General features: G+C 42.9%; 1 protein-coding gene across 10 annotated transcripts in view; it reads left to right on the top strand.

The window, feature by feature from the left end:
* Positions 1–19,003, top strand: part of Erc2 (ELKS/RAB6-interacting/CAST family member 2) — an 864,340-nt gene that overhangs the window by 676,121 nt on the left and 169,216 nt on the right. For all 10 annotated transcript variants that reach the window (XR_015044606.1, XR_015044607.1, XM_085828472.1 and 7 more), the window contains one exon: positions 14,102–14,236. Coding sequence is in view for 8 of the 10 variants with exons in the window: in XM_085828472.1 (XP_085684598.1) it covers positions 14,102–14,236 (135 nt within the window). In the remaining 2 variants the exon portion in view is untranslated. The remainder of the gene's footprint in view (positions 1–14,101; positions 14,237–19,003) is intronic.

Raw genomic sequence — 19,003 nt, forward strand, 5'->3', positions numbered from 1 at the left:
GAACCTTGGTCCATTAACCTTAAAATGCTGGAGAACTAAAGACCTAGTTTATTAACAGTTTCCAACTCCTGTCTGCTCTTGAATAGTCATTATGGTACATTATTCTCTAATGGTATTTTTTCCAAAAATAGTAAAGGGGAGACCCCAGTGTACCACTTGATTTTGTGTGTTCTCTCTTTGTTGTTGTTTTGTAGTATAATGTCCCCAGGCACATGCTACTTCTGAGCTGTAATTACACTTTTAACCCAGCCCTTTATGTCTGGGTCCTTAATGTCCAAGCTCCTATATAATTACCATGTTGACTGTGTGGGAATGAGACAAATATTTCTTGCATGACTTTACCCTATACATTACTATAGCGCTGCACTCGGGAACTTCCTGAGCTTGGAGCTGTACTCTCAATTTGAAAAGACCCAGCAAAGAGATTCCTAACCTCTGGCCCACAGTGCTGAATTCAGATGGGCAGTGACTTGATCCAGATGAGGTCTCCTGAGCTCTTGGGGGAGGATTTGAATTTGGCACTGGAACTTTGGTTCTGAGCCTGACATGGACTCGGGGACACTTCCTTTTCTAGCCAGCTGTGTGTTTGTATCTCCAGCCATGCCTCTCCTTACAGTTTTGAAGTATGAATTCTTTAGTATTTGAAAGGGGCCAGATTTCTAACTGAGACCTCCTGGAGGAAGTCCCTATATTTTACCAAACTAGAAAAACACTGGTGATGCTGGTTGCTAAGAGACATCAGAATTTGGAGGAGTAGGGGAAAAAGGGGTGGGACTGTGGCCATTTAGTCAGAGGCTAGTCAGGGGGCTCCATTTGATTCTAGATTGTCTTAGACCACTAAAACAGAAGACACCAGAAGCCTGAGTCCTTGAAAGTTATGCTTCTCCATCTCGCCCCAAAATCTAAATCCTGTCTTCTTCAGACGTGAAATGCTTACCATGGCATTTCGTCATTCAAGAAGCAATTTCCATTTCTTCATTTTGTGTGTGTGTGTGTACCGTATGAACAAATCATTGTGATTTTATGTATCATTTCGTGACAGGTATTAAATATTTACATCTTATAAGAGAGAATAAAGGACAAAACATAGTCTTGAAATCTAAGTATCTAGCAACGCTCATCAGTATTTGGTGCTTATATTGTGGAGCCTTTCCCGATGTGGCTGAAAAGCTACGTATACACTTAAACACTGTTCGATATGAGCAGCTTATTTTATAAGCCAGTTTTATTTTCTTCCTATTCAACTCTATGTTGTGCTATGTTTTCCTTTTAATAAATATAAATATATTCCACTCTCTTGGAGGGTTGGTGAGTATTCCACTATAGCCATAATGAACACTCAATCATTTGATAAAAGAAATGTTGATCATTTAACATTAAAACCTCTTCGATTGACACTGTGATTAACATTTCACCAACATCCTCTGCCCTGAGTGAGTCCAGCTTCTTCTTCATGAGAAAATGTTAGAGTGAGCGTGCAAACACACAGACTCACTGTGTCCATAGTTTGAATATAGAGTAACAATCCCAAATAGCCATTGAGAACATTTGTACCAGTTCACAGTCCTGCCAGTGGTAGATTAAGTCTGTGTGTGTGTGTGTGTGTGTGTGTGTGTGTGTGTGTGTGTGAATGACTAATAGGGAAACAGGCAATCAGGATAAAAGTTTGCTGAACTATATTTAATGAGAATTTAGCATTGTACAAGAGATGCTTAGAAAGCATAACCTCTTGACCTTATTAGTATGTTAAGTGTCTTTCAGTAGTGTTCAGTGAGGACATATGTAAAAGCTCAGGTCCAGACTATATTCTAGAAATTATTTCTTAAGATGAGTTCCTCTGACCTCTTAAGATGAGTTCCTCAGTGAGGACATATGTAAAAGCTCAGGTTGAGACTATATTCTAGAAATTATTTCTTAAGATGAGTTCCTCTGACCTAATAGTGCCCTTGTGTGTGTCAGAGTACAGACAGTACTAAGAGAGAGGGTGTGGCTAGTGGAGAGGACTTCAAGTTAGAGCAGAGATACATAAAACAACTGTATTCAAATATTCAAGGATACAAGGTCTTTCCCTAAACTGGAAAGAGCAGGAGTGGGACAGCTGCCTTCCAATGAAGCTACAAAATTCCAGGTAACTACAAGACTAGGAGACATCATATTTAAGCTGTTTAATAATTGTCTCCTGAGGTGCTTAGTTTCCAATCTCTTGTGGCAATGTGTAAGGATTAGGTCACCATCTGGGGACCATTACAAATAGAAATCCCACCTGGAGAAAAATTTGTGTTATGTTCCTTTTCCCAGTGCATATGGGTAGGTGGCTGGACATGCACAAGACACTCCCATGGGTGAATTAGACTTTGTCAGAACTCAAAGGTCTTTTTTTGGAGAAGTTTTATCTTGACTAATAGAGCCAAAAGTCCTAATAGTCTATAGATAACTACCACCCATTCCAGATATAGCTTAAAGGAAAGAGGGTTGGCTGCATCCTCCTTACCAGCCAGTTGATGCCCTCCTGATCCTGTATATTTCAGGTGAACCCATTAGACACTAGTGTACCACAGTAAGGAGAGTTCTGCCATCCCGGAACCTCTGCCCCTTGAGTGACCCCAAATACCTCTCCTTCCACCCCTTTCCCATCTTACTTCTGCTCTGCTCTTTCTGAAATCAGCCCCACAGGTGTCCTTAACAAATACAATTCTTCTCAGTAGAAAGTAAGAAAGTCTCTTCCAAGTGACCCAAAAGTGGAAAAGAACATGAGCCGTCTCTAGCTGATGAAAGAGTAATGGCCACCATGTGAATCAGGAGGTTCTCAGCTAAAGTTATATAAGGGAAACATAGTTACGGGACACTTTCCCATCTACAAGATATTTGAAGATGAAAAGGGTTTAAAGAAAGCTCATCTAAGCACAGTCCAGGGAAAGAGGTTCAGCCTGGATGTTGAATTTGGTGATATCTTTCCAAGTTTAAAATGTTTATATTCTATTCCAGGGATATCACTTGAATCTCTCTTTTCCTAACGTATTATGGAAACAGCTGTGGTATGTTGAAGCATCCATCCTTGTTGAGAACAAACTCATGTCAGAAGGCAAGCTGTTCCCTTGCCAAAGTATTCTTTAAAGTATTATTGGCAAAAGAAAAGCTGAAAATCGCCCAAATGTCCATAAGTGATTGATTCTGTCCGTGTTTACTGTTCATATACTATAAAGCAGCCAATAATGTAGGGTTTTTGAGTCATCTCTTTAAATAAAATGAAGATCTCTGGTCTCCCAGAGTCTCCATACTAATGCATTGAGGTAGGACTAGCAAGATATAATGGACATTTGCTCTAATCAATAGCTTGATCTATTTATAGTGTGTATGATATAAACTGTGTGTGCATATGTGTGGGGGGGGTGTACATGCAAGCAGAGGCCAGGAGCAGATGTCACGTGCCCTGCTGTATAGATTTGTGCCTTATACTCCATGACAATTCCTCTTATGGAAGCAAAGCTCTGTTTTCAGTTAGGCTGGCAGGACAACAAGCCCCCAGGATCCCTTGTTTCTGCCTCCCGTGCTGGCGCTACAGGTGCACACAAGACTGTGCCCGGTGTACATGGCTGCTGGACTCTGTACTTGGATGCCCCTGCTTATCTAGCAAGTGAGCCGTCTCCCAAATCCTTCTGTTTTCTTGATACTTTAGTTTACAGAGTGTGGATACGTCTGTTTGCATTATCCAAACATTTCTAGTAACATTAACCAAGAAACGTCAGAATCAGGATTTTGAGGTTTTCTCTCTTAATCAGCTTCTGGGCTGCTTAGTTTTATGACTTGCCTATGTGACTTGCATAATATAAAAACTTATGGGTATTAAAAAAGAATACAGTTATAAGAGTAAATCAATAATGCCCTTAGAGAAGTAAGTCTCCTATTTCAGTGAAAAAGGACAATTCTTTAACCTCGCTATAGCCACCCAAAAGACAGTGACTAGATAGTTAATACTGTCCAGACTGTGGAGATGGAATCAGAATTCATACTACAGTGCTCAGAACACACGACTGTGTCTTCAGGTTGGGCGATGGTAATAGAGGCTTTAGGTAGGGCAGACTTGTCCTTACTTGGAGAGCAATCGGAAGGCAGACAGAAACTGTGCACAGCCCACAGATAAGAGTCCTTGGCTCAGTCCTGATTCTGTCAGCGATGATGTTCTTCACCCTTTGGAAGCTTTGGCCCCACCTCTAAGTGAACTTTCTTACTTAAAAATGAAACCAACCACTAACAGTTAGTGACCCTGTATTCTGGGAAGCCCTTGGTGGTAGGGAAAGGATTTGAGACCTTAAAATGCTCTAGAATCTTCAAGAACAACACCCCTCTTCTCCAGTCAAGTTTCCCTAGGTCTGTGAGCATACATGTATCACATGTGTACTTGAATCTCTATTTTTTGTGTATGTCCAAGCTTTGAGCTTGTGCTTTTTCATTTACAGGGCTATAGAAAGCCAGAATGGGGGGGTGTATTTTTAAAAAGGTAACTAAGAGAATATTTTTAAGGTACCCATTTGATGGATGTAATATCATATGTTAATGAGGAGACTGAGCATGATGGGAGGAGAATTCCCCTTCCATTTCTCTCCTTTAATTGGATTTCTGTCAAATTCACAGGCCTGGGCCTGGTCTCTAGTTCGGTGTGGTAAGAAATAGAAGAGGAGATGTGACGTTACAGATGAGACACCATGTTTGAGTGCTAGAGGAATGTGTCAGCTAGGAGGAGCCTGCAAGACCTGCAAGTGATGAGCTGTCTTGCTTGATCATCTGTAAGGGCCTGTGAAAACCCACCCTGTGTGGAATAAGGGACCCAGACTCTCCTTCCACCTAGAACTGAATCAGTCCTAGTCAAAGTGGGTTCGTAGTGTGCCATATAAAGCCAGCAAGAATATCCCAGTTCAAACAGAAAGAAGGAACTACTAGCCAGCTAGCCACCATGGCAAGTTACTGCCTCAGGGGAGGCTTCGGAGCTTTGGTATTTGGGACACTTGCTGTGAATTCTCTCTTCCTATTTGTTTTCTGACTGGAAAATGGATGAGCCTGTTCACATTTCTTCCTCTTCCGTACCCAAGGTGGAGACCAGTTGGGACAGTGACTTGTTCCTTGTCTAAGGCACTAGCTATGTGTGGCTCCCTCCAAGTCAGTCTCTCTCTGTGTCTCTGTGTTTCTCTGTGTCTCTGTCTCTTTGTCTCTCTGTCTCTGTCTTCCTCCCTCCCTTCCCCACTCCATCCCTCCTCCTGGCATGGCCAGCACCTCTACTACATGTGTGCCCTGCCTCACTTACAATGCCCTCCCCCACCGCCTTATGCTGTCATTACTTGCTTCTGAAGGGTTGAAGTGGTCTTAGATTTTGCCTTTCTGCCTGGCCACTTGCAGGACTGGGAGCAGGTCCAGATGGCATCGTCTCCCTGTTCAGCACAAGTGTCAGAGCCTCTGTGGAAGAATGTCCCTCTGCCACAGAGCCATTCTTCTGGATATGTTCATTTTCTTTGGGCTGCTATGAATGTCTGGTCTCTACTCTAAGTAATCCAGACCAATGTTGTTGCTTTACTCTTTCATCCTGATGATAGCTTCTCAAGTCATTTTAAGGACCCCCTTCTCTGTATCTTCAGAGCGCAAAGGTGTACTTTCTTTAGATGTTCTCTCAGAGGTGGGCACTATAATTTAGTATAGTGCATTTTAAAGTAAATATATAACCATTAGAGGGCCCTGTCCTCTCTGGGACTCTTCTGTGACATCTCCTTGGGCTCCTGTTTATTTATCTAGATCTCCCTCATTTATCTTAGAGTATCAGGGCTGCTTCCTAAGTTGCAGTTGATCACTCAGCCTCAGGGCTCCTATCATCAGTGCCCATCTGGTGGCCTGGCCACTTCCGTTGTGCCAGGCCCTAAGGGCATCCTTTGGCTTTCATCCTTGGATGGAGATAATCTGGTGGGAGAGATCTCAGCCAGTGAGGACAAATATTTGTTGATTTATGCACTAAATGAAGATCCCGGCCTTCCTCATCACCACAAATTTAATCTAAATCATAAAACATACACATACCAGTATCATTTCTTCCTTCTTCCTTCTTCCTTCTTCCTTCCTCTTACGACCTCTCCTCTCCCATTCCCCCATCCGTCACCCTCTTCCTTGCTTTTCCCTTCCTCCCTTGGTGGCTCTTGTGCCCTCTTTCTTCCTCCTCCTCTTACTTTTTTGTCTTCCTTCCATCCCTTTCTCTCCCTCCTCCTGTCTTCCTTTCTTTCCAACTAATTTTTTTAAATGATATTTGATCTCACAGTCTGCTTTGTAGAGAAGCTCAGAACAGACCATGCCCAGAACCCCTCGCAGTTCAGTAGAAGAGTCCCAGCTTTTTCTGAGACCCTCTATTGACTCTCAGGGTTGAAACAGTTTAGATTCCACATAAAATATGTGTTGTTTACCCAGGCTCTTCATGCTCTGCATACTGTTACAGTCCTTGAGGAGCTTGTCAGTGACAAGTAAGATAAATGAATGAAGAGGACTTTACAAGTGTTTAAAAGCTAAGTATAGCATGTGCTGCCCACTACTTAATTCGACAGACCTGCGCTCAACTTGGTAGCTTGATGGTGGAAACTTCTAGGGTCTCCCCCTCCCCCCACACACCACTGCAGGGACCAGCTCTCAGGATGTTAGGAATTCCTTGGTAGTCTGCAGTTGCTAGCACTTTAAGTTAGCCAGATCTAAATCTCTGGTGCTGGGTTGGAGCTTCGAGGCGCAGTAGGGAATTGCTGAGGATGGCTTGTGAGCTTATACCAGAGCTAGTGAACAGCACACACTCCTTTGAACCTTGAGGATTGCAGAGAATGACTTGTGAGTTTACAGTAGGGTTAGTCAGCAGCACGACACTCCTTTGAACCTCAGACAAGACTTTGTGGATTTCATCCTTCTCACCAGGAACTTTAAACTCCTGTGAGCTGCTTCTCTTTTATGCTCTGACTGGAGTTTCTCCAGAAGCCCAGCTCACTTCCAGACCAAACTTGATTTTCCCCCCCTTTTTATGAAGGAAGCCAATCCACAAAGGTTTAAGTGGTAGAACACAGGGACCCTGTAAGAATGCCACAGTTTCAGCTAGATCAGCCTCAGTCTCTCTGCCTCTGTTTCCTCCTTAGGTAAGCCAGGATAAGAATCGCCACTATGGGCTAGTTGTCAGTAATACACATTTATCTGGTCTCTCCATTGTCACAGGTTCCTGTCCTTATGAAAGTATCCCCTCCACCCCAGCCTGGGTCACAGGGCTGCTGTGCCCTGTAACTAAGATGACACAGGACTGCATTGTTTTCTGACATGGCAGGGGCCATGTACGCAACGTGCTGAGTATTGACTTTAATGTGTGGCTCCCTCTGGAAATGCCCATGCTCTTCCTAACACTGTTAGGGAACCCACCATCTGTACTATGGATAGAGTAGGGTACTCTCTGTAAGTCACCTCCTCATCCCCTGGCAGCTGTGCAGCTGGTAGCAGGACAGAGATGATGTTGGATGGCATCCTTATCAAGACGTTTCAGAGAATTCCCCAGCCTCCCAAGATGGCAGCAGGAAGCTGTTTGAGAGGATAACCTCCCTCTTACAACTTTAGCAAGAAAGACAGAGAAAAAGAAAGAAAACCCACAAATCTAGAAATACTACTGTTCTCAAGACAAATGAACAGAGGCATTAGCACCTGCCTGTGGTGCTTGGTCTGTGCTCAAAGCCTTGTGTCCATGCTTGCCCATTCCATAGAGGCAGAAGCCTTGTGGAATTGGTTCACTGTGGGAATCACAATGAATATCTGACAGAAACAAGCTGCCTGAGTGCAGGGCAGGTACTGCCTCTCCAGAGAATACAGCAGCTCTATCATTCAAGACAGTGAATGTAGGTATCTGTAGGAAGAAGACAAGCTCTGGGTATATTAATCTATACAAAAGGAAGGTGTGAGCTTGGGGAGGATCTAGTGAGACTTTATCTGGGATTTCTGAAAGAAATTCTGATAGCATTTGTTGCATTTCTTGGGAAGTGGTAAGAAGAGCATGATAGCAGAATGTGGAAGGGAACGTAGCAGGGAGAGAGGGTCAGCCAACACTTGTAAATAGACCCTGGCACATTTCCTCCATAGCATTCAGCTTTCATTCCATCCTAGACTGCTTGCATTATACACCAAACTGATAGTTCCTTCCTGGAAAGCAGGTGAGTGGTCCGTTCGGATAGCTAATTTTTTCCTGCTTCTTCCATATTTAATGAAGGAGTAAAAAAAGGAACGTCCACATAGCATGTCTTAAGTGGCATTTCTCATTCAAGGTCAGGAGAAGGCCAGTTTGTTGTGGCACCTGGCTGTCTTTGTCTCCTTATACACTCATAGCCAAGCCAACTTTCAGCTTCTAGCTGCAAGGGAGCCTACGTGGTGACTTTGCCTTCAGCTGTAGGGGAATCTCTCCGGCTCTGGTTATCTATTTAAACGTCCCCATTCCCTCTCATTCTCTTTTCATGATGCTATAGTGGGATCTAGAGCAGACTTACATTCCCCATGTTTACCTTTGCTTTGGCCTCTGCAGCTAGCCTAGGGCCTTGTCAGAGCCTGGAACCACAAACCTGGGTACTTGTCCTAGTCCTCCCTTTACTAGGTGAACAAGTAAGGGGCTTGGGAGCTCTCTTTCATAGCCAAGTAAACCCAGAATCATTGTCTCAACATGGTTTCTCTCTCTCTCTCTCTCTCTCTCTCTCTGTGTGTGTGTGTGTGTGTGTGTGTGTGTGTGTGTGTGTTAGAAGTGCGAAAGTCTGAGTATGTGTGCATCTTCCTGTGTGCATGTGATTTTAGAGAGGTCAGCTTAGATACTGTTCCTGAGTATCTAACTGAGCCATCTCCTCAGCCCCGTCCCCAGTAAGGATTTGATAGGTACATGCTAGCCACACACTGGCACACTATTTTCTATTCACTGTAGTTCAGAGAATACTAAGTGGCATTTTTGAGCAGTTATCCATCACAGACATTTGACTTATGACTCCTACTCTTATATAGAGCTGTGTCCATTCCTATAACTTTGCCACCTCTTGCTTTCTTTATTGTCCACTGTCACATCATCACTGGAAGCCAGATCCTACACAATTAAGATTCATTGCCATCTAAGCTGCATGAACATTCAGAAGAATCTCTGTCTGTCCTTCTTGTTCTGTGGCTTCCCGGCTTTTACTTATAGACAGGAACTGCTTGCTTTGATCTGATTAGGTAGAAAGAGACATGTAGAAAATTCTGGAATGTTTTAGATTCCCCTGCTGGGAAACCAGGAGAAAACAAAGCTTAAGAGAGGAAAAATGTAGTTACTGAAGTGCAGTGTTATCTTCCTTTCCCATGGTAAGAAATCTTATTGTATACATTTTCTTCTTCCTTCAACCATATTTATGTGGCTTTCAATGTTAATGTCATCTGGATGACTGATCAAAGCTTCATTCCTTATTGCCACCTTGTTAGATATATGTGAAGTTTTAGTATTACACGTTTATAGCTACATATTGTGATTAAGCTATGACATCTTCTACTAGTCAATCAAGGATTTTTATCTCATTTGAAAGCTCCTGGAATACGCTGTTCAGAAATGTCAGAGGAGATACCGTATCTAGCACCTTTGTACACACAATGTCCAATGGTTTTAGTTAATGGAGAAAGTTTGGATTTTTCAGGTTGACTTTTGGTACTGGTAAAAAGCCTTCCAAAGTCTCCTTGCTCTTTCAAAGCCTAGGGGACAGTAAGGAAATGCACATCATAAGATATAGGTACTCATTATTCATAATGAGATAATTGGGCAGGTAGGCTCTAGGCCCACTTTACTTGTTCATAAAGAACAAGTTTATGTGGCTAGTAGCTCAAGAGCTATTCATTTATCCCTCTCCATCCACTCTCAAGGAAGACAGTAGCAACAACAACAAGCCCATCAGGGAAAGTTTAACGCTAAATGCTCAACAGGGTCATCACTGCCTCCTACCGCATGCTTTCCCTCATCTGTCCCAAGGTAACCTAGGTCCTCCTCATTCACACACACACATCCACTGCCATAGACAGGACGTGTTTAGTAAGTGACCTGTGTCCTCCTCATTCACACACACATTCATTTACAGAGATGACACCCGTTTGCTAGACTCTTCAGTAGGTGGTGAATACAAAGGTAATCCAGACATATTACTTCCTTCAAGAGATCCTCACCACAGCGTGGAGGAAGCCAAGCCAACATGCAGTTATTTGCCATCCTTTGGGGTAAGCACTGTGATGGGAAGGGGGTTGGAAATGGGCCAGTGAAAGGTTCTAGGAGAGACAGTAGAACACATGGTTCCTTGTGATATGTGCTTCTGGAAGGCATATCTAGAGGTGACTGCCTTGGAGCTAAGAGCTTAAGAACTCAAGGGTATAGCTCATGTAAAAGGATAAGGGATGAAGCACAAGGCTGGAACAGAAAACTGTGCTTCCAAAAGCAGAAGAGAAGGCAGACAGAGTGGAGGTTAGTTAGGTTACCTAGCAAGAAACTTGTAAGCATGTTGAGAATCAAAGATCTTGTCCTGAGGGCTGTGGGAGCCTCTGAGCCTCTGGAGACATTAAATTCAGAGAGTACTAGGGACCTCAGGTTGGCTAATGGGTACATTCTTGTGGTAGGCAAGCACGCAAAAGGAAAGTCGTTATGAGGCATTGGTCCTGAAGAAACAGATGGTTTCTAGAAGAAAAAGGGAACAGAACATGCAGGCATGGCTTAGTAGTGAGAATGCAGTATACACAAATAGAGTCTGACATGGTGCCCAGAGATGGGTGCTTCAGGTTGACAGAGATGTCAGGGATGAAGTGAAAATGGGCCCCAGTGAATCACTAAACGAGTCCCATGTTTTAAGTGCTATGCTATGTATGCATCTCCAACTTCCCTGGGGTTTTCTGGATTTCCAGTTAGGTCCGCTCAGAAGACCTGCTCGTGGTGGACCTTCCATGTATCCTATGGTTGTAGGACACAAGCCATGCTAATGAAGCCACTGTTGAACCTGCATGGCCTTTGAGCAACTACCATCCTTGTTGGGAGCCTTGGTAAAGCTTTCTGCAGGCTTTCCTTGTTGTCTGTTAGGGAGTGTTGGTTAGTGTTTCTTATCCTCCCAGGATTTTCTTTGTGCGGTAGAAAAACAATGTAACTGGACTGGGTGAGGATTACAGAGTGGGCTATGAGAAGAGGCCCATTTCGATTTACATTAAAGGAGCCAGCTTGCTTAGTGGTGCTATGGAACATAACATGATCACCCAGGCTGCAAGAAATCGGCCACAGTTTAAGAGATATGTTACCCGCAAGATAAATAAAAACAGTCTGAAGTATCAGTCCGAACTCAAGTGTTCACCTCTGGTTCACACCCTCCTCTCCTCCCAGACTAATCAAAGAAGCCCCTTCCGCTCACAATTGCTCTGTGTACACTTCCCCCAGATCTGGTATTCATATGAACAATGTGGTTTATTTATATTTCAGCACCAAATTGGAAAGATGACATCATTCATTTACAGTCCCCATCCCGTGACATGCCTACTCTCCAACACCTCATTTCGGCAGACACATTTAGGGCTGCATAGAGCATCTTGTTGAGCTCGTGCACTCTTTTATGGGACACAGTTCAAAGGTAGGGGCTTGAGCATTGTTGCTGGTAAGACGATGACCTCATAAAGTCACAGGGGCTCCCCTGGAGGGTAAGGGCATCGCAGTGTTTACAATAGCAGTGTTATTATTTGTTCATTTAGCCCCCATCACTCCTTCTTGGGCTTGCCCTTCCTCTGCCACTGTCATGGGTCTCATAGCTCACTTCAGGCCCCCTGATTCTATTTGGAAGAAACTGTTCCAGATTTATTAATCCATGAGTTCAAAAGTACAGTCCCCTGTGGCAAGACTGGAATTTTAGGTGTGAACACTGAACTTGGACATCGCATGTCTGATGGCAGGAGGACTAAGGGGGGTCTTATCCACAGGGCTCTACTGCCCTGCTTTTGCTCGAAGTCCTGACTTGTCCATTGGGTCTTCTGATGCATTAAGTGGACATGAAGAATGGAAAAGCTAGTGACTGCCAAAGTTTGCCTGAGCTTTTTTTTTTTTAATTTAGTTTTTAAGTGGGTCTTTTTAAAAATATTTTTATTATTTTATCATATACTTGCATTTTTATGTTCACTTTGGGACCTTTCAAATATTGTACACGTTTGAAAAGATGGAATGAATAAATCACAAGGCATCCTTTGGCAGGTAGAGCCAGAACATGAGGTGTTTCCAAAACTTAACAGACCCTGCGTACTTATGGGATAGCTATTTCTACCTGTTCAGCTGTTTGCTGTCTTTACTAGTAGTGGCCAAACAAGAAAGGGGGCTTAGAGATTGAAAATTAGAAGACTCAGAAATGTCCATGCCATTTGTCAAGAAATGGCTCTTGGGGCTAAAGTCCATGTCTTCCTTTACTGCTGCCAAATTGCAATATTGATTATTCCTCTTAGGAAATCTTGGAAACCACAGTTGTATATGAGAAATATCATGAGCATGCACTATTTTAGGCCCATAAAACTTTATTATTAAATAATTATTATTTTGCACAATAAAATTCTGACTGGCTGGAAGCTCCAAAGGCCTCCAACTTCAGGCTCTGAGGGTACTGATGAGTCATTGTCATCCTGAACCACCAGGGGGACCGCTATGGCAACCTACATTATGTCCTCAACTCTCAGTGACCTTTTCTACTGAAGAAAGACACGCAGCCCCTGTCTAGCATAGCAGCACCCTTTGCCCTTCCGGTCACTGCAGCAGTATCAGCTTGCTGTCTGCTTCTGTGGCCCGAGGAGGTGTAGCTCCATGGTAGAAAATATGCTTAGTATTTACAGTGCCTTGGGTTCAATCCCCAGCATGTCTAAATGGAAAGATGGATAATTGATAGGTAGGTAGGTAGATAGATAGATAGATAGATAGATAGATAGATAGATAGATTGAAGGGCAGATGAATAGATGGATGAGAGACAGACAGACAGACAGATAAGAGTAGGCTTCTAGAGAAAGTGCTGTGAATTAGTGAAAAAAGGGGGCCAAGGAGAGGAATTACAGGCAAAGGAGACAGCATGCACAAAGGATGCCATTTTTTTTTCTTACAGTAAAAAAAAAAAAAAAAATGACAGCAATAATGGTAGTGAAGGCATTTGATTGACACTTGCTCCTCAGCTATCCCAGAAAGGATCACACCCATTTTAGAGGTAAGGATATCGAGGTTAGGACAGTTAATCACCTTAGGATACTACAACCTGCAAAGTTAGGTGGAGCAACTCTTGAATCTAGGTGGCCCTATCCTTAAACTCATAGTTTCTGACTCTCCGGACTAGCTCATGTCTTCTCTTTTCAGCGGGCCTTGGGCATTGTTTATGTTGTTGTGGACTTGTTCTGCCAGCTCATCCTTGCTCTGTTTCTTGACCTGTGGCTCTCAGTATTTAACTATGACTCTGAGACTCCCCTGTGATGTGCACTCCATGATTAGAGCGTTCAGCTTGTTTTCCACCAACATTGCACCAATTCTCTCAAAGAACAACGGCAGCTGAAATAGCTGTAGACACCCTTTCCTGAGAAGTCACCATTGTAGCAGTGAGCAGTCTCCATCAGTGCCCCTGCATTTGGCAGTTTGGGTGTGCAATTCCCTGCCTTGTCCTGTGAGAGCAATGTTTGTCATTCTGTGTCTCCACACATCTCTCTCCCAGCATTGCTTCCAGGGCCTCCTGAGGGCCTTTGATAGAGTATAGGATGTGACCGTGGGCACCTTGTGATTGTAAGTTCACTCTGGATCTCTTTGCCTATACCTTACCATGTGTTTGTCTCTGTCTTAAATAGCACATTGCCATGTACAGGTGCTACGTAGCTAGCTCCAAGAGTGTGATTAAAACTTCCTTTACCAGAACTAATGACGTAGCTCCTTTGTTATATATGTTTCAATGTGTCTAAAAATGAGAACTTCTGGATTGATATAAATGGAGCACTCCTTTAGGTGCTGTCGTTGTGCCCTGTTTTTATTGGGCTCATCATCTTGCTCCTGATGGTTCCTTCTCTGGTTTTCCTTCTTCACAGACCCAGAACAGGATGAAGCTGATGGCAGACAATTACGATGAAGACCATCACCATTACCACCACCACCACCATCACCACCACCACCGGTCTCCTGGGAGGTCACAGCATTCCAACCACAGGCCCTCTCCAGACCAGGTCAGTTTCATTGCAGCTTACCTCTAGGACCCCTCTTACGCTGTGGATATTTTAAGATAAAATAAATAATCCTCAAGAGATAATAAACAGCATAGAGTGATACGTTCTTTGAACTGAAACTAATAGCTTTGGTATTTATTTCCATCACTCAAGGAATCTAAATGTTTTCCTTTCTCCTTCCTCTTTAAGGTTTTGTCTTTTATTGTTTATATTATGCATTTTCTTTCCTCCCCTCCTTTCTTCTTTCCTAGTTATGCAGCTTAGTACTTGGTCATATCTAATGGCTAGTTACTTTGGAATGTGTCTTTGCAAGTTTTAAAAGAAAGCACTCTATTCCCAAGAGCTTGGCAACCAGAGAAACCTTGAGTTTGCTGAACTCTCTCCTGCAGATGCTCTCAGTGGTGCTAGTTAGTGGTGAGGTAAAACGCCAAAAGGAGAATCTACTTTGCTGCTCTTTTTGTCAGAGACATCGAGGAGTCCAGCTTATTTAGTTTGGAGCCTACCTTTTTCCTTGACTAAGTAGAGCAAATGAAAGGACAAAGTGACAAAACCAAAAAAGAAAGAGAAAAACGCCTGCAGTTTTCAACTTGGTCCACACTTATCCACTATGCAGCAACTATACTGTCTAGTAATAAAACTCCTGAAGGTGATTCATATGCAAATTACAAACAGGTGCAAATTAATCAGAACAATATAATCAATATAAGTAGGTTTTTTTTCTTCTTTTACTGTACCTTTGTAATGTAGTATCATCGTATGGTTTGTACAATAAATTCCATGAGATGGGTGGGATTTAGAAAAGGCACAGAACTGTCTGTGGAAGCCAGAGTATCTCAAACGGCAGCACGAAGCACTGTGGTATTAACTGCATGTAGAGAACACATCAGTGATTGCTGGGGAGGGTTTTGCTTGTTTTCAGAGGCCTCTCTTCTCTCCCTTCACATCATGGGCATCCCAAAGAAGCTAGGTCCTAGTCCTTAGAATGATTGGCCAGGAATAAAACTCCAGGGGGGAGCCAGTTATATAAAGCAAAAACCATGGAAATCGTGACCTTTATACCCTGAAGAACTTATCCTCAGAGACCCCAGCACTGCAGAAGGTTTCCAAAGACTCCTGCAGAAAGGCCCCAGGGTGTGGACTGCAGCCCTCTGAAACAGCTTTAGAGTCTGGTAACGTGGAAAGTAGAAAGATTAATTATTTGTCATTACCTTATACGTCCTTGATTTTGTTTGGTTTTATGTATCTTTTTTTTTTTTGTCCCTACCACCACACCTGCTTGTCCCAGCATATCTGAGATCACTGCCCTTGGTTGCTGCTCTTTGGCACACTGCCCTTTGTTCCTTGGTATTCTCCCAGGAATAGTCAGTGTGAGGCTTCATTGGAGTGAGACCTGAAGACATCACTTTGGTTGTCCTCCTGAGCCATGAATGCCAGAAGGCCACCCTTCTCCCAGACATAGTATCAGAAATCATGAAAGGATACCAGGAAGAACTGGAGTGAGTCACCCATGGACCTGCTGATATAGCAGAGACATGTATCCTAATATGCCCTGCAGGAAATGGTGACCAGATCAAATCTGTCTGCTTTGTGAATAGTACTTCTCACAAAATCTGACCTCCTAACATTTCTTCATGGCCTGGCAATGGAGTGTCTTGCCTGCTCAGTTAGTGCCTCCTGTGTCTACATCACCAAAGGTTTCCACAGGGCATCAATGATCCTTCAATATTAAAACTCCAAAATTAACATTCCCAGAACTAGCTGCCTGAGACATGTCACAGAGACTTTGGACACATCTTTGTCACTAGTGTAGTCAGTGAATGCTCTGAACAACACTTGGGCACAGGGATGGATCCTGCATTCTTCTTTAGGGAAAAATCCCATGCTCCAGAAGGAAGGCTACCTGGCTAGATTCTGATTACTAGTAGTTTGCTCTGTCAGCTCATCTCTGGAGCAAATGTCACATGCCAGAACTATACAGAGCCTGGAGAGACCATGCAGGCAAGATAAACCTCTGTCCTCATGGTGCTTGCTCTTTCGTCCTAGCCTAACAATCTAGCTCCCTAGTATTGACTTCTTGTTTTTTCTTGTTCATGTCAATCACAATAGGATAGATTAAAGGTTGAAGCTTATTAGGGCCATGGTTTCTGAACTTGCAGTTTATGGTAGAAGCAAAATAGCCTTACCCAGGAGAGGACTTCTATAGTTTTAAGTTGGAATCACCAAGGCTGCCAGGCTTCACTCTTTCAGTGGGCAAAGGAGAGTTAAGCACAGACCTCTGGTGTGATATGTGGTTGACACCGGAAATGGAATTATTAAACCTCCTGAATGAGACTCCCTGTTAGACCATGGCCTCCAGATTTAGGAAAAGGTGTCCTCTCCCGCACTTGTATCAACAACCTAATATCAACAGGGGCATCATTAAGCAATTCAGTCACAGAATGTAGCAGTTATGAAAAAGTACAGTCTCTCTCAACTGATTACAACCCCTATGCATGACTCTATAGGGCATGAACAGTGATGTCCCAGAGGCTAGAGCTACTTCTTAACAGAAAGTGAGAGTCCTATATCAAAATGTGCCATCCTGACAGTCTATACAAGGAGCTAATTTGGGTGAGATTCAATTTAATGTCCACTGTGCTAAGTCAGCTGAACTGACTTAAAGGGAAAAGATGTCTTTCCTTGAGTCTCCCAGCCCTGGCCTTTCAATAGCCATCAGGGTCAACCCGCTATGTCTTCTGGACACGCAGCCACAAACCCTTGCCCTTGTTTCTTGAGGTGTAGGACAAGATGGGAACACATGAAAGTGAGGAACTGTGAAAACCCAGTCACTTTGCTACATTTCCAGAGAAACTCGGTGTTTTCCCCCCAGGAAACATAAGTATTGCCAGGCATTTGCAGAATTATATTCTTTTTCCATTTCTCTCCTGTCCCTTTGCCCTTTACTGTGATTTTTTTTTATTTCTCTTTGAAAGAAACCAAATCTAAGCTTTATAAGTCTAAACTCACGTTTCCCCAAATACCTTCTAGAACATTAGTCCCATGAGGGAAGTCTTGGACAACAGTGGGCCAAGAATTTTGGGAAAGTATTGCACATTTTAACTCTATCTCCTAGCAGCCCAGTGCCATTAGCAGATCAAGGGATCCAAAATGGCATATAAGAAGGAAAGCTCTATAATTTTATTTAATCCAGCATTTCCAAGACTTATTTGATCGTGGTTTTAAATTCTTTTTTGTAACATCTGTGCTTTGAGAAATAGTATTCTCATGCTATTAGGTGGAAAAATAAAAGAGACTACCTAGTTTAAAACAAGACTAATCCTATTTCAAGCAGTATTTTCATGGAAGGAAGAGATTTTAGGCACTACCCTAGTGATTAACATAGCGGAAAATAGGAGAGCCTCTCCTATTCGTTTCCTGGAGAATGAGTGCTCTCAATAGGAACAGTGAAGGTCTGAACTAGGCTAGCCATTTATGGTGAGTCCACAGAAATCAATAATGGTCATAAATCCATCGTCATTCAGTGGTCACAAAGCAGATGAAGGAGGGTGGGAGAATTTGAAGAAGCAATCAGAGGAGCCATGGCAGAGTTTGAGTGCAACCATTTAACCCCTACTTGAAAGCAGAACAGTTAAGATCTAGAAGCCAGTAACCCCAGGATGACTCCAGTCATCAAATATGTCCAAGCAGAAAAGAACATCCCAATACTGTGTAATTAATGTAGGAAACCCCCTTAAGACACAAAATAGCCACAAAGTACACAACAAATATTTCCCATGACATAGTAAAGAACAAAGTAAATGAACATGCAGGCAACACACTAGTGATTCAACTTTTACTGTCATTACCAAGATCACCTATTTTGCAAAGCAAGGTGCTAACACAATTTCTCCTAAATATCCCCTACATCTATAGTCATCAGTATCTTCTGTTATTTAATTTAGATAGTGTCCTTCTCTGCCTCAAAGCACATTAGCCATACCAAGTCTTTCTGCTTTGGGGGCAGGGCATCTTACAACTTTTACTGTCCCAGAAAAAGGCATATTTTAGTAAACTCTTTTCATTGCCACTCAAATTTGTTCTAAACCCATCATTGTGAAAGCTGCACAGCACAGAGGCATACAGCGCAGACAGTTCTAGCAACCTGCCCCTTGTGTGCTTAGGAATCCCCACACTTCTGTCCCAGCTACTGAGTGGGATGTTGCATCATTACAGGCCCAGATGTTACGGCTTGCTCATTCAAATGCCTGTGCATGAAAAGGCACCTGACTCTGAGTATAGTGTGGAAGTGGGATGCAGAACCTGAGCATCCTAGAACTGGCATAGACAACACTTTTTGAAGCCCAGGAAAAGAATCTTCTGTCTTCTCCTGGCCCCCATGCACTGAATGAAAAAGACCCAAGCCAAGGAAATGGAGGCTAAGTGCCTTTTGCTACCTAAATGATCTCTAGATTTTAAAATTTTAAATTTATATAAAGAAATCTTATTTCTCTAGAGTGGACACAGATTTCACAACTATGGAGACATAACACTTATCAGAATTATAGAAAAATAGTTGATTGATTTCTATGTTGCCTCTTGCAAAACACACACACACACACACACACACACACACACACACACACATATATATATGTTTGACCCCTGAGTACACATGCAATAAATGTTTCCTGAATGATCTGTTCACATAATATATATGGAAGAAGGACAGATGGGCGTGTCCCTGTTATACAGGTTAAGAAGTGATATTTGAAGAGATTATTCATGACC

Source organism: Mus caroli, unplaced genomic scaffold, assembly GCF_978045245.1.
Source record: "Mus caroli unplaced genomic scaffold, Mus_caroli_1 scaffold_12, whole genome shotgun sequence".
NCBI lineage: Eukaryota > Metazoa > Chordata > Mammalia > Rodentia > Muridae > Mus > Mus caroli.